Source organism: Cygnus olor, chromosome 2 (genome assembly GCF_009769625.2).
Source record: "Cygnus olor isolate bCygOlo1 chromosome 2, bCygOlo1.pri.v2, whole genome shotgun sequence".
Classification (NCBI taxonomy): Eukaryota; Metazoa; Chordata; class Aves; order Anseriformes; family Anatidae; genus Cygnus; species Cygnus olor.
The window spans coordinates 127,127,841-127,147,466 of NC_049170.1; the positions used below are offsets into that span (position 1 = coordinate 127,127,841).

Consider the following 19,626-nt stretch of genomic DNA (forward strand, 5'->3'; position numbering starts at 1 on the left):
CTTACCCCTTCCCTTGAATTTTCCATTTATATTCTGACAAAATGGGAGCTCTGTCTTAGCCTAGCCAACGCAAGCATGGACAGCATGTCAGCTATCTTCCAGGCAGATACAAATAATCTTCTCTTGAAGAAAAGGTTTTGCAGCCGGATTCCCAGAAAAGAGGTGATGGACACGTTACTCCTGAGTAAGAAGCTATGTAACACTCAAGTCTTCGCTTTATTTGTCCATTAACCTCACAGTACAGAACACCAAGCCCCAGGTTTTGAAAGCTCTGTGGCCTAACAATTTCATTTTTAGTAGGCAAAAAGAAGTTCTTCAAAACCTGGGTGAGGACAATCTCTGGGTGCTTACTAAAGGAACAAATACAATCCCTCCAAGAAGGAACTTCAGGTCCGTGCAGCCTGGGCAGGCTGAGCAGTGAAAGGACAGGTAAGAAAAATGGTTTGCGCAGGGGCATCCATCAAGAATCCTCCGAGGCCAAGCAGTTGTTTCTCTACGTGACAAGTACTTACCTGCGGCCTCCCGGGACATTCAATCTGAGCAGCAGCCCATTCCCAGTAGCCACTTTTGCTGGAGGCCATCTGGTGTGGGGGTCCAGGCTGAGCAGGTGCGTTCCTCTGGGCCATCTCTCTACCTGTCCAGGGCCTGCAGACTATGGTACTTGGTGAGCAGGTAAGGTTGCGTCTCCTGCTTACCTCAACCATGGAATAAAACAAGCCCTCTAAACACTGCAGCACTGCGTACTAGTCCATGCCACTTTCCCTAATATTAGCTGCCTTTTTGGTAGGTTTCTTTTCAATAAAATTCTAATTATTGGCATGTAAATTAAATACTGTCACAGATGGTCTTAAAAAAAAAAAATTAAATGTGCCTGTGCTAATACTACAGTTTCTTATTGATGTGGGAATTCCCTAGTTCTTGAAATATTTGTTTTCATTGCACATTGCAAATAGGCTTAAAATTATTCTCTGTGCAGCATGAATCGTATTTTACTGTGCTCTCCCACTCCTTTAAAGGCAGGCTTTCAACATGGTACTTAGGGAATGGTACGAAATGTCTGTTATAATCAATGGTTGGGGTATCCAATTGTTTCTGAATTGTTTTGAATTGTACCTCTCGTTATCTAGTTAAATGAAGCTTTTGCCTTTCCCATGCATGCTGTTTCCCATCAGCTTGCAATTGGAACATATCACATGTTTTGGATCGTATTTTTTTTCTATATTTCCTGATTACAATTTAAATCCTCAGGAAGCTTTACAGCTTAACCACTAGTTATGTTCTTTTATCAGTGTGGCAGGAAACTGATGTGACCAAGCTAGTCATTCAGAAAAATACTGCATGCCCTCTGGGACTCTGCCAGTATGAGAAGGGGGGAAGAAGGAACGTTGGTGTTTGTGACTGTTTTCATAAGACACAGTAAGTCCCGGGTTTGCCCTGTCACTAAATCTCTAATTTCCTAGAGCTCTACAGACATCATAAAGTAGATAAAACCTCCGCAGAGGCTACCTGGCAGATGTCCGTACCACACTATTGCAACTCCCCTCCTTCCCTCTCACTTTGCACCTGTTCTGACCAAACTGCCCGCTTTCTGGGTGGCTCAACAGCAACAGGCATACAAGCAGTCAAGGACACTTTGAACTAAAAAAAAAAAAAAAAAAAAAAAGTGATAGTAAAAATGCCTTAGACCTCCCCATGGGATATCCAGGACAAGTGCTATGTATATTACAGACATAACAGACTTTTGCCACCTGGCCATAGGGCTAGAAAACAGTCCGTGGCCGCATTTTATTTCATTTTACAAGCGTTAATGTCAATGTCTCACCACACAGCTTAATTCCACCCAGAGGACTGTCATCTAGCTGGCTTCCTTATCTGTTGACTCTGTTCCACGCTGGCTGTATGAATGCTCTGCAGAAGCAGGAACTTCCATGTAATTTTAATCCCATGGTAGCAGGTTGATATGTTGGTAACATCAGGTCTACATCACATTTTCTACACAGGAAACTCCCAAGGGGATTGAGCAGCTGCATAACAGATATAGGGATGACTTCACGTTTTACTGGAACTAAACCAAGCTGACAGTGAACTACTGGTCATCTGCAGCAAAATATGGCAATTTTATGATCATAAAGATTGAGAAGAAGACGTATGAATTGCCTTAGTCATGTGGAATAATAAGAATATTGGGTTGCTAGAATGGAATCCAGCCAGAGGGACAGTGATGTCGCTCATGAACTCAGTACCCAGCAATTATTAAGGGACAGTACATCGTTTTGTGCCTCATTGGAAAGATGTCAAATTCTCCAGCGTGACAAAGAATGAGTCCCAGAGCTGACGTAAAAGTAATGGTGCCGTCTCAAACACACACACACAAAGTGTCAGGGCCCCATACCCACATCTCTATGGTCTCTGTCTAGGTTTCCATCGGTCCGGCTTAGTTAACGCAATGCTGGTAGGTGATCATCCACTAAAATAATGAGCATTGATTTGGAAGAGAAGAATACAAGTCAAAAGAAGCTGAAGGATGGGATTTGTGCTCAGGGACCTACCAGAATGTAGAAGCTAATGAGACGCTTGCAATTTCAAAGGTACACAGAAAAATTGCATTGCTTCCCTATGAAATACACCTTGAGTGGTCAGGACTTTTTTTATTTTATTTAAAGCATTGCGAATCATAGATTTTTTTCTGAGTTACACCGTATTTATTTTTTTCCCATCTCCGGAACAAAAAGGATTACAGTATCTTCACTGAATCACTGCACAACATATGTTGTAATGTGTAAAGGTCTGCGGATTTTCTCGGAATAACCATTTCCACTTAAATGACGAGGTCATTCTTTTACCAGGCTTTCTCATTGTACAGTACTTTCTGTTTAAAATGCTCTCAATGCACAAAAATACCCATTCTTTATTGCTAGAGCTATAAGGAAGTTATTTTTAAAGAACTGTAAGGAAATTTACTTAAAAACCCTTGGACACAGGTTCGGCAGCCCACAGACTTCTGCCGAGCCATCTATTTATAAAGTACCAGGCATCCCATGACTTTTAGGAATGACAGAATTTAGCCATAGTGTTGGCAGGTTTAGAATACCTAAATACTCACGTTGGTTTCTATTATTTTGGTGCATTGTTTTTGTATGATTCCAAGAACACTTCTTGATCATACACGTATTTGAAGATGTAGACACTTTCCCCAAATACTTTGTTCTGTACAAGTATTTGCAAGAGGATGTCATGTTATTTCTGCTTGTGCTGAAATCGTGAGTGGGGAACAGGATGACAAAAAAAGCTGTAGCACAAGAGCAATCAGTTGCCTTTCTGCACATTCCTGTTTTATTTTTTTTTTAACCTCTGCATTTGAAATAGAGCAAACTATGCCATGAACACCCTTGGTTTCATTCCACACACGGACGTAACACTTAGGAACATGTCATGGTGAAACTTCAGAACCCAAAAGGAACAAAAACTACTTTAAAACTGGACACCATCTTTGTCTACGTTGATGAAGAATCCCACTGCACTTTAGAATTTTTGGTTATATGAGAGAGAACTTACTGGCTGTTTGCAATAAGAAGTACCTGATCATGTGCCTTCCTGTGGTCAGTTTTGTGGTTTATAGATGTATGAGTTAGAGGACCACCTGTCTGGGCTGCCAAAATCCTGTCCTGCTGTGCTACGCCCAAAACAAAACGTCCTGCTGTCCTTGCTTGCACTAATGCAGGTGCTCACGGGGCTGGGCAGGGAGGGGTTCAAACCAGCCAGACATGGACAAAGCAGAAAACAGCAACAGCTTCCTGCTGGTTTAGCTCCCCAGAGGGGCCAGCCGGCGATTCCAGCGCTGGTGGCAGAGGGACAGACAGACAGCCTCTCTCACCATGACTGCAGCTCCCTGCCTGGACCCGGAGCACCTGTCGCCCCCACAGGGCACAGCAAAAGGACAGTGCAAACACATCGCACGTTTCAAGGCCACCACCATTGAGCCCAAGACAACAAATACAGCAGCTTCAGTAACAACAAAGCACCTGTTTGAAGTCATGGAAAGAAAACTGTCTGAACTAGCACTTTTCACCCACAAGTTTGAGCTTCTTTTCGAAGAGCACGGAATTTTTAATCAGATTACAGCTCCATCTTAATGCTAGCACTGCGCATCTTTATTAGCTTTCTCCTGTCACATTTGAATTTCAATTAATATCATTTGGTTTACTGAAAAGACACAGTATGCCATGACTAGGACGAGAAAGCACCTGGTCAGTTCTCCCCCTCTTGCTTTTCCTGACCAAGAGATCAGTAAGTAAAAAACTGCCAGTTTTACAAGACGCCACCGGGCACCTTCTCTCTGACGTGGTGCTCTCCTTCCCCTCCTGTTATTCTGGCACACGGATGGCACAGGGGTCGGCGAGGGGACCGTGCTCCCTCTGGGCACCCAGGCTCAGAGCTCTGCCCTGCTGCATCTCGCAGGGCGACACAGAACTTGGGTCCCACCGCTCCACAGCTCTGCCAGCACGGCGCCGAGCCCGCTAAGACACCCTAATTAGCAGGACTGCACAGCCCAGGCTGATGTCTTTTGGGATGCGGGCTGGCGTGCACCCAGCCAGCAGGGAAGAGCTGCTGGGCTGCCCAATTCCTCACCCTACACCGGTAAAGCACAGGGAGAGTGGACAAACCGTGTAGGGCTGAGACATCATGGGGCGAGGGGGCGTAAACCCTACGGGGCTGCTCGGTGCGGGGCTGGAAGCGGACCACCTTGCTACTCACTGTAATAGATGTATATTTGGGATGAGCATGAGCAAAAAGTAAGGAGCGCCGAGTTTTAGAGGGAAAACAACTTGCAACCTGCAAACCCCAGGCACAGCAGACCCCGAAAGCTGTCAGACCCCGCCACAAGCCCCTCTCCTCGCCCCTCTGCCTGCTGCTGGTGCCAGCCCTTAGCTCCATGCCTCATGACGAGACCCTTGACAGCCCAGCCCGCCGCCACACGCCGCCGGCAGCCCTCCAGCCCTCGGAGCCTGCTCCCCCCGGCCACCCCCCAGCCACCCCGGTCCTGCCCCGAGCCTGCTCCTGGGGACCGCACCTACCGGGGCACGCCTGGCCGTGGTCGTGGCAGCAGTCCCCGGCGCGCCGGCAGCCTCCGTCGCAGTAGCAGCTGCCGTAGCCGCCGTCCTCCCTCCAACCGCTGCTGACACAGGCGGCGTCCCGGCCCTCGCAGCACCGCTCCGAGCAGCCCCCCCCGGCCCCGGTCCCGGCCCCGGCCCAGAGCAGGCCCAGCCACAGCGCCCCGCTCAGCGCCGCGCCGCCCATCGCCGCGCCGCCCCGACGGCCGCCACCGGCACCCCCACCCCGGCTCCCGGCTCCCGGCGGCGCGGGGCGGGCTCGGCGGGCAGGCAGCGGGGGCGGGGGGCGGCGGTACGGCCCTGCCCGGCCCGGCCCGGCCCTGCCCTGCCCTGCCTTGCCATGCCTGGAGCTTCCCCACCCGGCGCGGCCCGGCCCGGCCCTGCCCGGCCCTCCTCTCCTGGCCCCCCGCCCCCGCTGCCTGCCCCGACGGGGAAGGCGCGCAGAGGGCTGGGGGTGGCCCCGCAGGTGCCACACACGGAGGTGGCCCCCACGGAGATGTCCCCACGCGGGAGCTGTGCGGTGGTGATCCACGCACTGGTGTCCCGTGCTGAGGTAGCCCAGACAGCGGTACCCTGCACAGCACTAACCCCACACAGTCACAGAATCGCAGAATGGCTTGGGTTGGAAGGGACCTGAACGACCACCCGGTTCCAACCCCCTGCCATGGGCAGGGACACCTCCCACCAGACCAGGTTGCCCAAAGCCCCACCCAGCCTGGCCTTGAACACCTCCAGGGATGGGGCATCCACAGTTTCTGGGCAGCCTGTGCCAGTGCCTCACCATCCTCACAATAACGAATTTCCTCCTAACATCTAATCTAAATCTCCCCTCTTTCAGTTTAAAGCCATTCCCCCTTTGCCCTATTAATACACCCCCTGACACAGAGTCCCTCCCCAGCTTTCCTGTAGGCCCCCTTTAGGTACTGGAAGGCCGCTGTAAGGTCTCCCTGGAGCCTTCTCCAGGCTGAACAACCCCAACTCCATCAGTCTGTCTTCATAAGAGAGGTGCTCCAGCCCTCTGATCATCCTCATGGCCCTCCTCTGGACTCGCTCTAACAGTTCCATAGCCTTCTCGTGCTGGGGCCCCCAGGGCTGAACACAGTGCTCCAGGTGGAGTTTCACAAGAGCAGAGCAGAGAGAGGGAGAGAATCACCTCATTTGATCTGCTGGTCATGTTTCTTTTCATAGAATCACAGAATCATATAATCATTAAAGTTGGAAAAGACCTTCAAGACGATCTGGTCCAACCATCTCCCTACCACTAATATGACCCACTAAACCATGTCCCTAAGCATCATGTCCAACCTTTCCTTAAATTCCCTTCCAGGGACAGTGACTCCACCACCTGCCTGGGCAACTCGTTCCAATGCCTGACTACTCTTTCTGAGAAGAAATGTCTCCTAATTTCCAACCTAAACCTACCCTGGCATAACTTGAGGCCATTCCCTCTAGTCCTGTCAGTGGTTATCTGAGAGAAGAAGCCGACTTCCAGCTCCCCACAGCTTCCTTTCAGGTATTTGTAGAGAGCAATGAGGTCTCCCCTGAGCCTCCTCTTCCCCAGACTAAACAACCCCAGTTCCCTCAGCCGCTCCTCAAAGGACTTGTGTTCCAGGCCCTTCACCAGCTTTGTAGCCCTTCTCTGGACACGCTCCAGGGCCTCGATGTTCTTCTTGTGGTGAGGGGCCCAAAACTGAACACAGTACTCGAGGTGCCACCTCACCAAAGCTGAGTATAGGGGAACAATCACTTCCCTGGTCCTGCTGGCTACACCATTCCTGATAGGTGGTCCTGATGCCATTGGCCTTCTTGGCCACCTGGGCACACTGCCGGCTCATGTTCAGGTGAGCATTGACCAACACCCTCAGATCCTTTTCCTCTGCACAGCTTTCCAGTCACTCTCCCCCAAGCCTGTACTGCTACATGGGATTGTTGTGACCAAAGTGCAGGACCCAGCACTTGGCCATGTTGAACCTCATCCCACCGGCCTCTGCCTATCGACCCATCCTGTCCAGGTCCCTCTGCAGGGCCTTCCCCCCCAACTCGGTCTCATCTGCAAACCTGCTGAGGGTACACTCAAGTCCCTTATCCAAATCATCAATAAAGATATTAAAGAGGATGAGCCCCAACACCAACCCCTGGGGAACACCACTGGTGACCAGTCACCAGCTGGATTTCACTCCATTCACCACCACTCTCAGGGCCCAGACATCCAGCCAATTTTTAACCCAGCAAAGTGTGTACCTGTCCAAGCCATGGGCTGCCAGCTTCTCCAGGAGAATACTGTGGGAGACTGTGTCAAAGGCCTTGCTGAAGTTTAGGTAGACTACGTCAACAGCCTTTCCCTCATCCACCAGGCGGGTTACCTGATCATAGAAGGAAATGAGTTTGGTCAGTCAGGATTTGCCTTTCATGAACCCATGCTGACTGGGTCTGATCTCCTGGTTGTCTTGCACATGTTGTGTGACTACACTTAAGATGTACAAGTTCCAATAAGTTACATAAGTTCCATCAAGTTCCATAAATTTTAATGAAGCCCCGATACAGTTGGCTTTCTGGGCTGCAAGCACACACTGATAGCTGATGTCGATCTTTTCATCCACCAGTACCCCCAAGTCCTTCTCCACAGAGTCACTCTCTATCATCCAGCCTCTATTCATGTTTGAGATTGCCCTGGCCCAGATGCAGGACATTGCACTTGCCCTTGTTGTACTGCATATTGATTGCATGGACCCACCTCAAGCTTGTCAAGGTCTCCCTGCCTTCCCTCCAGCATGTCAAGATCACAGAACGGCTGAGGCTGGAAGGGACCTCTGGAGGTCATTTGTTCCAAACACCCTGCTCGAGCAGGGTGACCTAGAGCAAGTTGCCCAACAAAATTATGTCATCTCTGCCAAGTGATGTCCCTCACAGCAACGTCCTGCATGGTGATGACACACACAACAATGTCCTACACAGTGATGACCTTGACAGGACTGATATGTACTGCAATGTCCCACACAGATATGTCTCGTGCAACAATGTCCTACACAGCTGTCTCATTCACAGCCATGTCCGCACTGCAGTGACACACACAACGGGGACCCCCACAGTGACGTCCCTCATAGCAATGTCCCACATGGTGCTGACTCCCACTGCAATGTCCCATACCAAGATGCCTCTCAGAGCAACATAGTGATGTCCCACACAGTGATGTCCCATAAAGCTGTGTCCTGTGCATCAGTGTCCCACACAGTGGTGTGCCACAGAACCATGTCCAGTGCAACAGCTGCACAGCTATGTCTCATACAGTGATGTCCTGTCCTCTGGACGTGCTTTATTGGTACAGGTGCTTACTCATGTCAGGGGACATCCCACACAGCCAGGAGAACAAGAAGCATTTGCTTCTGTTATTTCTTCCTTCTTCTCCTTCTCCTTCTCCTTCTCCTTCTCCTTCTCCTTCTCCTTCTCCTTCTCCTTCTCCTTCTCCTTCTTCTTCTCCTTCTCCTTCTCCTTCTCCTTCTCCTTCTCCTTCTCCTTCTCCTTCTCCTTCTCCTTCTCCTTCTCCTCCTTCTTCTCCTTCTCTTGTTTCTTCTCTTTCTTCTTCTCTCTCTTCTTTCTTTCTTTTTAAGCTCTGTTTCTAGAACAAACAAAACAAGCTGTACTGGCAGGTACACAAGACTGCAGGGTGGGTCCCAAACAATCTCTTAAAACATGAAGATTCTTATTCTGGCTTTCAGTTATATCCAGCCCTAAGAGCTTTTCAGGATTAACAGGACCTGATAGTTTTAGCTAAAAATCAAATCCCCAAAGCAAGTGGTGAGGTGACTGCAAAATTACGTTAGCTTTGCACACTTCCATTTGCAGATACTCAGCTACTAAAGCTAAAGGCATCTGGTCTGCCAAAGCTGCATAAAGACAGCAGGTAACAGTCTATTGTATTATCTGCTACATGTGGTGGGTACTTGGACACCCTGAGACAGCTTGGGACAGCCAGAATTTAATTTCTTCTACCCATCACAACAGTGATGTTAAAATGTTATTTAAAGCCCAGAGGACTGGGTCTGTGCTGTTATCCAGTGTGCCACTAATGAAGTCACTGGAATCTTGCCAGCCCAAAGTTGACCCAACGAACAGAGTAAGTCAAGGGGAGTTCCTGCGGTGGGTGAGAGGAGAACAAGACTTGCAGCCTGCCTTCATAAAAGGCAGTGTGTGATCAGGAAGGCCTCTTTATTTTTTTCCCTTCTATTACTGGATTCTCACCTAAAAGGCAGAATATTAACAAATTGATGTGGAAACTGACTTTATGAGCAGATAAATTGCGTGCAGATGACTTATGCTAAAGGGATGATTCATTAAAATTTGGATGAGATTGGAACAAAATAAAGAATAACTTTCTCTTAGTGGATATGTTTACAGAATAAAAAAAAAAAAAAAAAAAAGCACTAAGAAACTACATCTGCAATGGCCTAGCTGAACAATACAGAATATAAGTGAAAAGTGTTAAAATTTCTACTAGGTGCAATAAAGCAATTTTTTCAAAGTAACCGGAAAGAAGAATCTTAATTAAAGGAGAGAACAAGCTCACTCTTTGTTCCAGCAAATACCTTGCTTTTTTCCTTTTCCAGTTTAGTTCCTCACTATTAGGAGTAGTGCTGGCTCATTTGTGAGTATGAGGGACAAAGAAACTCAGCAATACTTTCTTGGGCATTGAAGGAGCACTGAAACCCCTACAGGCAATTTGGGCAAAACTGGCAGAGATTTCTTTCTAGTTTGACATGAGATGGTCCACAAAAAGTAGGTGTTGCCCATGCTCTGCTATTTACCTGTTTGTCTTGGAGATATCTTTAATTATGAGGAAAAGCAGTTTCTGGCAAGGCTGGTGTAAAAAGGGATGTAAGCTAAGTGATGCATGAAATTGCTCTGTCCTCCTCATAAACCACGAAGGAGCATTGTAAGAAGCGGAGGCAGTCAGTCATCTGTTCCACACATGCCCTTGGTGCCAAAATAATTCTTTTTAATCCCAGAGGTAAGGAGGAATCTCAGGACTGTACTGTAATTCTCTCAAAACTAGGTGTTGCTGCTCACTATGAGATTTTTAAAACCACAGTCTAGCTCCAGTTGCCAGCCATTTTTGTAGTTTTCTATGACTTCTGTCCTATTTTAGCATTTGCTGCTCAAAAGCAAAGTTCCCAAACTAAAGCATAACAGCTGCATTTTACGGTTAAGAAAGGAAAAGAAACCAAGGCTGTGAAATATGTTTTTCAGCTAATTTCTCCAACACGTAGATGGTTCCAGTGAGTCTCTTTCCATTGTTTTTTTTTAATTTCCAACCAAAGTGTCCTCATTGCCTTAAATGGAGTTTGCCTTGGTTTTCATACCACAAAGACAAAACTGAGCCAAGTATGTTCCAACAGTAAATTAGAAAGACAACTAGTCTCCATTATTTACCATGCTTACCAGCTCTCTTATTTACCATGGTTATTTATGCTCTCTGTAAAGAACATAAAGCAGAGCCGAACTCCCTCACTCTCTGTCCATTCCCTTGGAGCACCTCTACCCATGACATCCGGCAGAAGACTGAAAACACCTGCAACTGGGAGAAGTTTGAGTCTGGGAACAAAATATATGTTTGATAGTAAAATACCTTTCTTTTATTTTTCAAGTTTAACTTACAGCCGCAGTGCCTTTGAAGGCCTGATATAAGGACTATTCAGCTCAACTTCAAAGTCCTTTTCAGATATATTATCTGTCAGTCCATAGCATTCCACATGCCCACACCTCTTCAGCAGCAAACTCTCCAGAAGGTCCTAACTTGCACAAATGGAGCTCATTTTTGTTTGCTGCTGGGAGGTTAATCTGATGGCAACAAAATGAGAAGACTTCAAAGATCCTGCAGGGCATTTCTTTTCCTTTTAGACTTGTGTTTGCGCACAGCTCTTTATTTATTTTACAGAAATGCCCTTCCAAAAGCAACTTGCTTAAATTTTAAATTGAAACGACGCAGTAAATGATGTGACTACAAAGGCTGCGGGCTGTCTCCATTCTGCTACAGGCTTGTGCTTCCTAGGAATACCACAGTCAGCCACAACCTGCGTTGGTCTTCAGAAGCTTTTGTTCCCATTGTTCTCAAAAAGCAGACTTTCTCCTGATAAGGATTAATCCCCACTAAGGTGAGTAATCAAACCATGGTGTTTGCTAGTGTGGCTTAAAGCAATAGCAACACTTCATATGTGAGAAAAATGAGGACCAATTTGTCTTCACTAATAATCAGTCATCGTAAGAACACTGTAGATGATGCATAAAAGAGGGCTTTTTATAGTTTTATAGGCCATACTGTTACACACTGAATTGCTCATAAGAGAGCATGCTAAGTACTTGGCTGTATCAGAGAAAAGTAATTTGCTGTAAAAACAGCCTTTACCTTGCATCCACTTTGTCCTGGAAGCCCTGACAGATGGAGCCCTGCCACGGGAGCTACATTTGCTCGCTACATCTCAATTACAACCATTGATTTTGGTTGGTGTTGGTGCATGAAATTGCTTGAATTCTAGAGGATAGTGGGAACAGAGCAGAGCTATCTGTCAGGATATTTTTAGCTGATTTCTAAAGGTCTTCCACCCTCCTTGCAAGTTACTGAAGAAATGTCTAAATATTGGGATGAACACAGAGCTGCTGTTGAGCAGAAAATGTCAGGCAACTCTGTATGCCCAGCCTAAGCAGATCAGGGCTGAAAAACATCAATTTTCTGGCTTTTATTGGAGTTTGTTTTTTACAGGTTCGGGGAGCGGAAGTGAACTGAAGTACCTGAGCCAGCACGAGGAAGGGGAGGTAGCCCAGGGCAGTGAGGCAGCAGGAAGAAGGACTGCCTCCACCAGCAGCAGTTCACGGTTAGACTGGCTTGGCCAGCACCCTTTGACGAACTTTCCCCTTAGTTTACCAGACTACAACTACATCTTTTGTCTGAATAAACAGCTTATGGCTTATGAAATATTAGTATTACAATCGTAAGCACACTTCCACATGTTAGTTCTTATTTTATCTTAATTCTAGGTGCAACCGTAATCTAGAAATGCCATCATGATGTCATTCCAGGTTTTGTTTGTCCCAGTTATGTTGAGAACAATATTTCCCAGGGACCACTCTCAAAGAGAGCACACTAAGTACCTGGCTGTGTTTGACAAAGAGTGTTTGCAGCAAAAGCAGCAATGCATAAAATGATGATTTTGCTAACTCGTGCTCCTGTAAAGTCAGGCTGCTATTCAGACAGCCTATCCTGGTTCTTCAGGCCAAATAGGACACTTGTGCTTTCAGAGGCTTTGCTCAGGTGTGAAGGCATCTATTCATGACGTGCAAGGAACAGATACACTTTGCTCCCGTTTCTTAACTGCAGATTTCAGTAGGTAGTTTTCTTTTTCAAATGCACATCATCAGCTACAGCAAAAGAAGGTAGCAGTTTAACTTAATCACTCTCCAAAACAGAACTGCTTCTTAGAAAAATTGGTATTGCAGGATATTATTCCACATACTTCCCTGTTTCTCCTGCTATTTTGTTATTTTGGGTAGTCATAGACCCCTTCGTTTCTGTAACTGTGACTAAATCAATTGCTTCCTGCCTTGATGGAGGTATCATTATTACCATTTTAAAGATAGGAGACGATAGTGAGAGATTAGGGCCTGTATCCAGCAAAACACTTAAGCACTTGCATAACCCGAGGCACATAATACCCCTCTGTAGGACTGTACGCTCCTTCCAAGTTGCGCAATTTACTGAACCTGGGCCTCCTGCTTTGCCTGAGGACTCCCAGCACTGCAGCTTCCCACACTCCCAGCCTCTCCTTCCCTCACAGCCTGGGACCGTGCACTCTGCTCTGTCACACCTACAGCAAATAGGAGCCTTGATGTAGGAGCCCTTTTGGCTCCTTCTCCAGTTAGAAAGCTGAAGAGATGCATAACTTCTCCTGGAATTCATTATTTAAAATCATGCAAAATTTCTCAGTAACTCCAGATCACATTTGCACCGCTCACAGGTTTAAATTCTAACCACACTTAGCATAGCCCAAAGCTCAATCTGTTTATTTCTTTCTCCATTATCACCTCCAGTAGCAAAAATTCAGCATCTTGGAGACAGTGGATGATTTTGATGATGGTGCATTTTGCAGGGAAGAATGCAGCTGCCTGTCCTGCTACTGATGAGTGTGCTGTGCTAGCAGGGATAAACACCCTTTTCTGTCAACAAGGAAGCAAGAATAACAATGAGTTTATAAAATTAGGGCGCTGAACTGTTGAGAAAGAGAGTCATTTTTCTGATCATAATCCTACTTTTAGAAAGCTCTGCCAATCTTTCTACTGGTCTAATGCAAAGGTGGATTTTGCTGACTTGAATAATTTGAAAGTAAATGATGATTCTGGTGTACAGAGGCTGGCAGAGGAAGTTGTTTATGTAATTCTGGGCTTGCTAATAACCCTCTTCATAGCTAGAAGTGGTGCCAGGGAAGCTGCTGGCTATGTTAAAATGCTTTCACATTTCCTTGCCTTTATTGTTTTCTGTCACAGTTCTTCTTTTCTTTCCTTCTTTTTTAATTAGTACATGAACTATTTTTAGTGTCTCTAGACAAAAAATGTATTGTTCGAGATAAAATGGGGCCAGGTACCATGAAAATGTACTCAGGGAAAAACATTTGGAGCCAGAGTTATTCTTTGGCTATGTGCAGTGAAAGTCTGCATGCTCAGCCCAATTAGTTACAGCTATGTCACTTCACCTAAGTCAGGGGAACCGTTGTTGGTGTAGAAGGGACAATTTTGGCTCTCAAGCTGCAGAGAATTATTCTGACCCACACACACCTTCCCTGTGCAGCATTTAGAATATTCTGAATTATTTAATCCATCCAAATACCTCTTGTTGAAGAGATGAATGATGAACAAAGCTTTTGAGTCTTGGTCAAATTTGATGTTTGATAAGGCACCTCTCGGAGCTTAAACAAGCTCACAGTCTTGATGCTTTTCTTCATGTTTGTCCAAAGGCCAGTCCCACACTACGCCTCTGCTCTAGTCAACCATTCAACTCCTCTGAGGTGATGAAAGCTCTGTTACAAGGGGAGAGCTTCTCTGTGTGGAAGTTATATTGAAAATGGGAGGAATCCACCAGAAATGAAGGGCTCTCCCAAAGAACCGAGTGCCTTCTATACTCTAGCTACTGCCTCATTCTTTGATCTTGCCTAAATAAAAACAATCATATAGGTTTACCAAAAGAGACCCCAAAAACTTATGAAAAAATATCCTTCCAATATGCACGCTTCCCTGTTAAAAAAAGACAAATATTATCCATGTTGTTAAACACAGCTGTGGAAGTTCATCTAATACTGTGGTGACAAGTACAGCAGAAGCAGCTGTTCAGAAAAGCAAGACATGTCAAGTGCAGGATCAGTTCTAGCTGCATATACAAAATGGCTCCTGATACTCTTTTCAGTAGAAGAACCCAAGTGTTTCAGAAAGAGGTTTAAAAAAAGGTTACTTCCAGTCATCTGTCATCTGTGCAATGCAGGCTTTTAACACTTCACAAAATAATTCCCATGCAGAGGCAGATGACTTACATTTAAAGTAGCAAGCATTTTCAACCTTTCTCAAGTTATAGGTCCCTAAAATATTCCCATAGATGCACAGGCCTCTGCAGAAATCCCACTATATCTAGCATACAAAAACATACTTTTCTTAATCATCTTATAAGTAGTCCATAGAAAAACAACAGAGGTCACAAGCTGATAACCACTGAAGCAGAGAAGCCTTTTTAAGTAGAAATCAAGTATTGGCTTAGAGGCTTGAAATAATGGCGAAGTCACCTGATTCTACAGCAATCCAAATAGATGTGTTGTGGTACACGTAGCTTCAGCCTCTCACCCCTGGATCCTGCCAGCAGCACAACTAAAACCCGATGCAATGCACCAGTGACCACCAGCTGGAAAGGGATGGGGCTGAGTTGCAAAGAGAAGAGATGCAGTGGGGATGAGCCCTGGTGCTTGGCTTGATTAGAGGTTCTGCTTCAATCTTTGCACCATGGCCCACTCATGGCCTTTCAACACCGCAGGATCTGAGTGGAGTCAGAGCCTGAGTGGCCTCAGAGTCAGGACCTGGAGATCCACAAGGGATGTGTGGGTACTGTAGGCAAGGGAAGCTCATAAGTATGGGGTTAACCCAGTCACTACTACTCTCTTCTTGTGTTCAAAGCTGTCCTGATAGCAATATACGCTAAGACACCACAGAACTACAATACATACATGTGGCAGAAACTTGTCTTATAAAGCAGGAAAACCAGTTTGATAGCTACAGATTTACTTCAGTGAAAGATCCAGTTCAATGGATTTACTGTCCATGACAGTAGGATGACCCATCCGTTCCCACCATAACCCTCAAGGCCTCTCTCAGGAGCCTCCTCAGCTCCCTGTGCCCCTGGCGTGGCCAGGCGCTGCCCGACAGCCCCGTGCGCTCCTTGTACCGGGTTTGTGGTACGTGGGTGGAGGCAGCCAGCTGGATTTGAGGAAGGTTTCAGCAGAGACCTTGAATGACTTATTGCCTGGCAAGCTACCTCGATCTCCAGTTTTGAATGCTTTCCTTAGGGAGTTAAGAGGCCCCTCACAGACTGGCAGAGGAGTGCACGTGAGGGACCTGAGAGAGACTTTATGTTTTCCTAGCACTCACCCCACCGTCAGGACTATTTTGTGCTTCCTTTTTGGGCTACTTGTAACAGATACTTCCTTATTTGAAGCACTGACTGAAAGGGCGGGCAGAAGTGGCGATCACGGAGTCAAAAAGGCCCCCCTTGCTGAAGTATAAATATTTTTGAGTGCTTTGCAGTTCCACTTACACAACCTGAGTATTGTTTAAAGATAAATAATATGATCTTTAAAGAAGAGGTCAATCCCCAGCTTCGGTTGGCATGACTCCATGTGACTTCCATGGAAATATGCTATTTTGCGCTGAGATCTGCCACCCAATGTTTTGACTGGTTCATATACTAAGAAATTCTCTGGATGCTTTGTGCTTCATAAAATGGCCCTGAATTAATTTAGGTTTCTTCCTGGTGTCCTTCTTGGTGTGTAATACCAGTATTTCCTCTCTCTTTTTCAAAAGTTATTTTCAAATATTATGAAAGAGGGTTGGAGGTGCTGTCTTCCACCTTCTGTGTGTACTTGTTGTCAGATTGGTCACATCAAAACAGAATTTCAGTTTTTAAACAAAGCCTTTGCTCAGCTTGTGTGTAAATGTGAACTACCCCATTGACCTTAATCAATAATCATATGCTTCAAATTCAGTGTATGTTTATGTGTTCTGCTGAATTAAAACTTACTTACTGCTCCTTCCACCTTTGTCGGAACCAACTGATAAAAGGTGGACTTGAAAGAAGGTAAGTATCCTGCAAACACTGAATTTCTGTTGAAACCACACACTTTGGAAAAAAGGAAGAAACTACACTTTAAAAACATGATAACGCAATAGCAGAGGTTATTAAGATGCTTTGAAAAAGCTAAATCTTGTATGTATGACCCTTAAAAATTATTTATTAATTTACTATCACTGCATGGTTGGAAGAAGAAGATGCAGTGTTTTACACAGGTAATAATGTGGCTAGGATTTATACCCTGTTGGGGTGTGGGGGGTGGATCTCAAAGGCAGACACAGCCGCACACTGGACAGGAGGCGGTTCAGCTTTGCCTGCAGCAGATGAAGCAGCACAGACATCTCATCAGTCAGTGCCAATACAAGTGCAGGCTTTTCCCACCCAGAAAACCCACTTATCCATGGGCATGAATTTATTTCAATACCTCTGTGTTTAAATGTATGTATTATATATATATATAGCCGCATAATATTAAAGAGAAAAAATATTTTAGGCCTACATTGTGTCTTGATTTGTTTATCTCCTTCTCTTAAATGCCTTGTTTTGTTATCTACCTTGAAGATGTCAGTACTTTGGCTGTATATCTTTCTCTCTGGTTTAGGAGCAAAGCAGAGGTCTCCAGGGTAGAGGATACCCGCAGTTTTGTCTCTATGTCTGAAACATGTTTATCATGTTTATTCCACATGCAATTATCTGCACATGAACGTGATTTTGTTTACACCAGTACAACATTTCTTCAAGTTTGATGTTGAAATTCTTTACATTGGTTTTGTGTTCAGCTAGAGATACAAGATATCCACTGAAAGCAAAACTAGATGTACCACACTTAGTGCAAATAGAGGTTTATATTTCAGAGAGGACAGCAAGAACTTTTCTCATGGGATCATATTCTGTGTTTATCCACAATTCATGAAACTCACAAACTGTCCTCCTGATGCACTGAATGTATAAACACACAGAATGGGCATTCTTTTTCTTTTTCTTTTTCTTTTCTTTCCTTTTTTTTTTTTTTTTTTTAATCTAGCAATCTAGCTTTCTATCAGTATGAAGAATATTTTTAAAATTTTTTAATACACTTTAACTGCATTATCTCCAAGAATAACATATTGCAGAGACTCTTTGTTGTGACATTCAGAGATCCTGAACACCTACACTAACCATGCCACCCATTCATAACTATGTTTTCTTTCAGACAACATCAATCTTAGAGAGATTTTCTGTTCACCAAGGCAGTCAAAAATACTGCAATCACTCATATAGAAGAAAAAATATATACACCCATTTTGAAGGAATGACTTCAGATTTACAACATTAGGAAAAGTTTTGACAGCACCAAGTGTTTAATCTGCAAAGGGATTATAGTTATCTTCACAGTATGCACACATCATTAATGCTAATGGGAACTGCACCTCCAAGACTCGCCTTAAAATGCTGGCTGTAAATAGCATCCCAGTAGGATAATTAAAAGTCTGGTAGAAATACAGCAAGTTCCAGCTAACATTTTCTCCCAGGGTAAGTGACGATAGAATTTGGAAAAAAATAATCAGTATTTTGCCTGAGATGGGTAGTGCATCAGTTTTACAAACAAGCTCATGCACAAAGATTTTTCCAACTTTGGTATAATTTTAGTTGATGTATTTTGTTCTATTTCTTAGCCTACTTGTTTTTTCTTCATCTCTGTAATCCTACTTGACCTGAAGTTCAGTGCTGGGATATGTTTGCAGTCATTATTACGTCAGGATTGTCCATTCCCATTTCTGTTTCTCCATGCTCCAAACTGCTGGGTGAGGAAAAAAAAAAAAGGCAGATTTTTTTTCTCATTTATTTCTGCTCTGGAGTACAATTGCTGGAAGACAGTATCTATTCTGCCAAGAATACCTCTATCTTCTAGAATTACAGGGGCATCAACAGATAAGAATAACAAACTGATTCATCACATTTTCTTATTTGAAAAGACTGGTGATGAGGGTGAAATCTAGGAAATGAAATCAAAATAATCATCTGATATCCCACAGGGACCAAACTGCACCAACCGTGAGAAAGAAATAGCCAACAGCCTCTAGACTTGCAATGTCCCATACGTTATCCCATTTTGAGGGTGACAACATTTGCCCAGGGGCAAAGTCATGAGAATGATTTTTCCTAATGCATAGAGATATTGAAGCTTCTATGTAATATTATAGGCCTTGACATATCCTCAGTTGATATACGATGTTCACACAAAGGCTCAGAGCTTACCCAAGTAATATTTGAATCTTGATCACTGACAGCAGGAGACTTCAGACTTGGCTTCCACCATTTCCTTGTCTTGGCCTCAGAGAAAAAGTTCTTCCCAGAGTGCTCCCACGTGTACACGCTTAAATGTGTGCATGAAACAAGTGCCCATAGCAAAGGAATGTAAAATAATTCAAAGTGAACTTCATTATCTATGAGGAAAAGAAAACAGGTTTGGAAGTGATACCACAGGCAGCAGCAGATCATGCTACAAAACATTAATTAAGCAGGTTTTCCTACAGTTATGCAAAAAAAAAAATAAAAGACCAGTTTCCCGAAATGAAGTTTCCAGCCTGCCATGCTTAAAAGAGCCTCCACCTTCTTACTGCAAACATTACAAGAAAAAAAAATAGTTTCCTTTCTGTGTTATTAGGTTTCTTTGACCTCCTTACGAATCAGCTCCCATTCCCTCTGGAATTGTCTTGGTAAGGAAATGGACACTTCACTTTAAAAGGTTTCATTGTCTGCAGAACAGGACTTGCTGCTCACAAAAAGCAGAACAATCACTTGTACAACTCCAGCAAAAACAATGGGCCCTCTCAGGTAGGAATTGGATCGAATAAATAAATAATAATAAATAAGATAAAATGGGGTCCTACTGCTTTATAAGTCACCAAATTTAAATAGAAGACAAGTACTTCCCAGCAGAGCTTATTTAAAGCAGTGGGACTAAAACTGATCCCTGAACAAGTAGCATATGGATTCGTGACATACATAGAGACAATGCAGCACAAGGCATTCCCAGTTTCTGGTAGCATCCTAAGACAAAAGGTGGCGTGTTTGTAAACAGACTGAATTATTGGTGGTAAAAACCAAACCACCCGCAAGCTAACAGACACATACCTGTAACACTGCTGCAACACAGTCTCA

General features: G+C 44.7%; 1 protein-coding gene across 1 annotated transcript in view; it reads right to left on the reverse strand.

The window, feature by feature from the left end:
• The window catches only part of SBSPON (somatomedin B and thrombospondin type 1 domain containing), a 9,278-nt gene extending 3,942 nt beyond the window's left edge, over window positions 1–5,336 (reverse strand). Inside the window, exon 1 of the mRNA XM_040546017.1 lies at window positions 5,076–5,336. Coding sequence (XP_040401951.1) covers window positions 5,076–5,298 — 223 coding nt within the window. The 5' untranslated portion in view covers window positions 5,299–5,336. The remainder of the gene's footprint in view (window positions 1–5,075) is intronic.
• Between the last annotated feature and the right edge of the window lie 14,290 nt (window positions 5,337–19,626).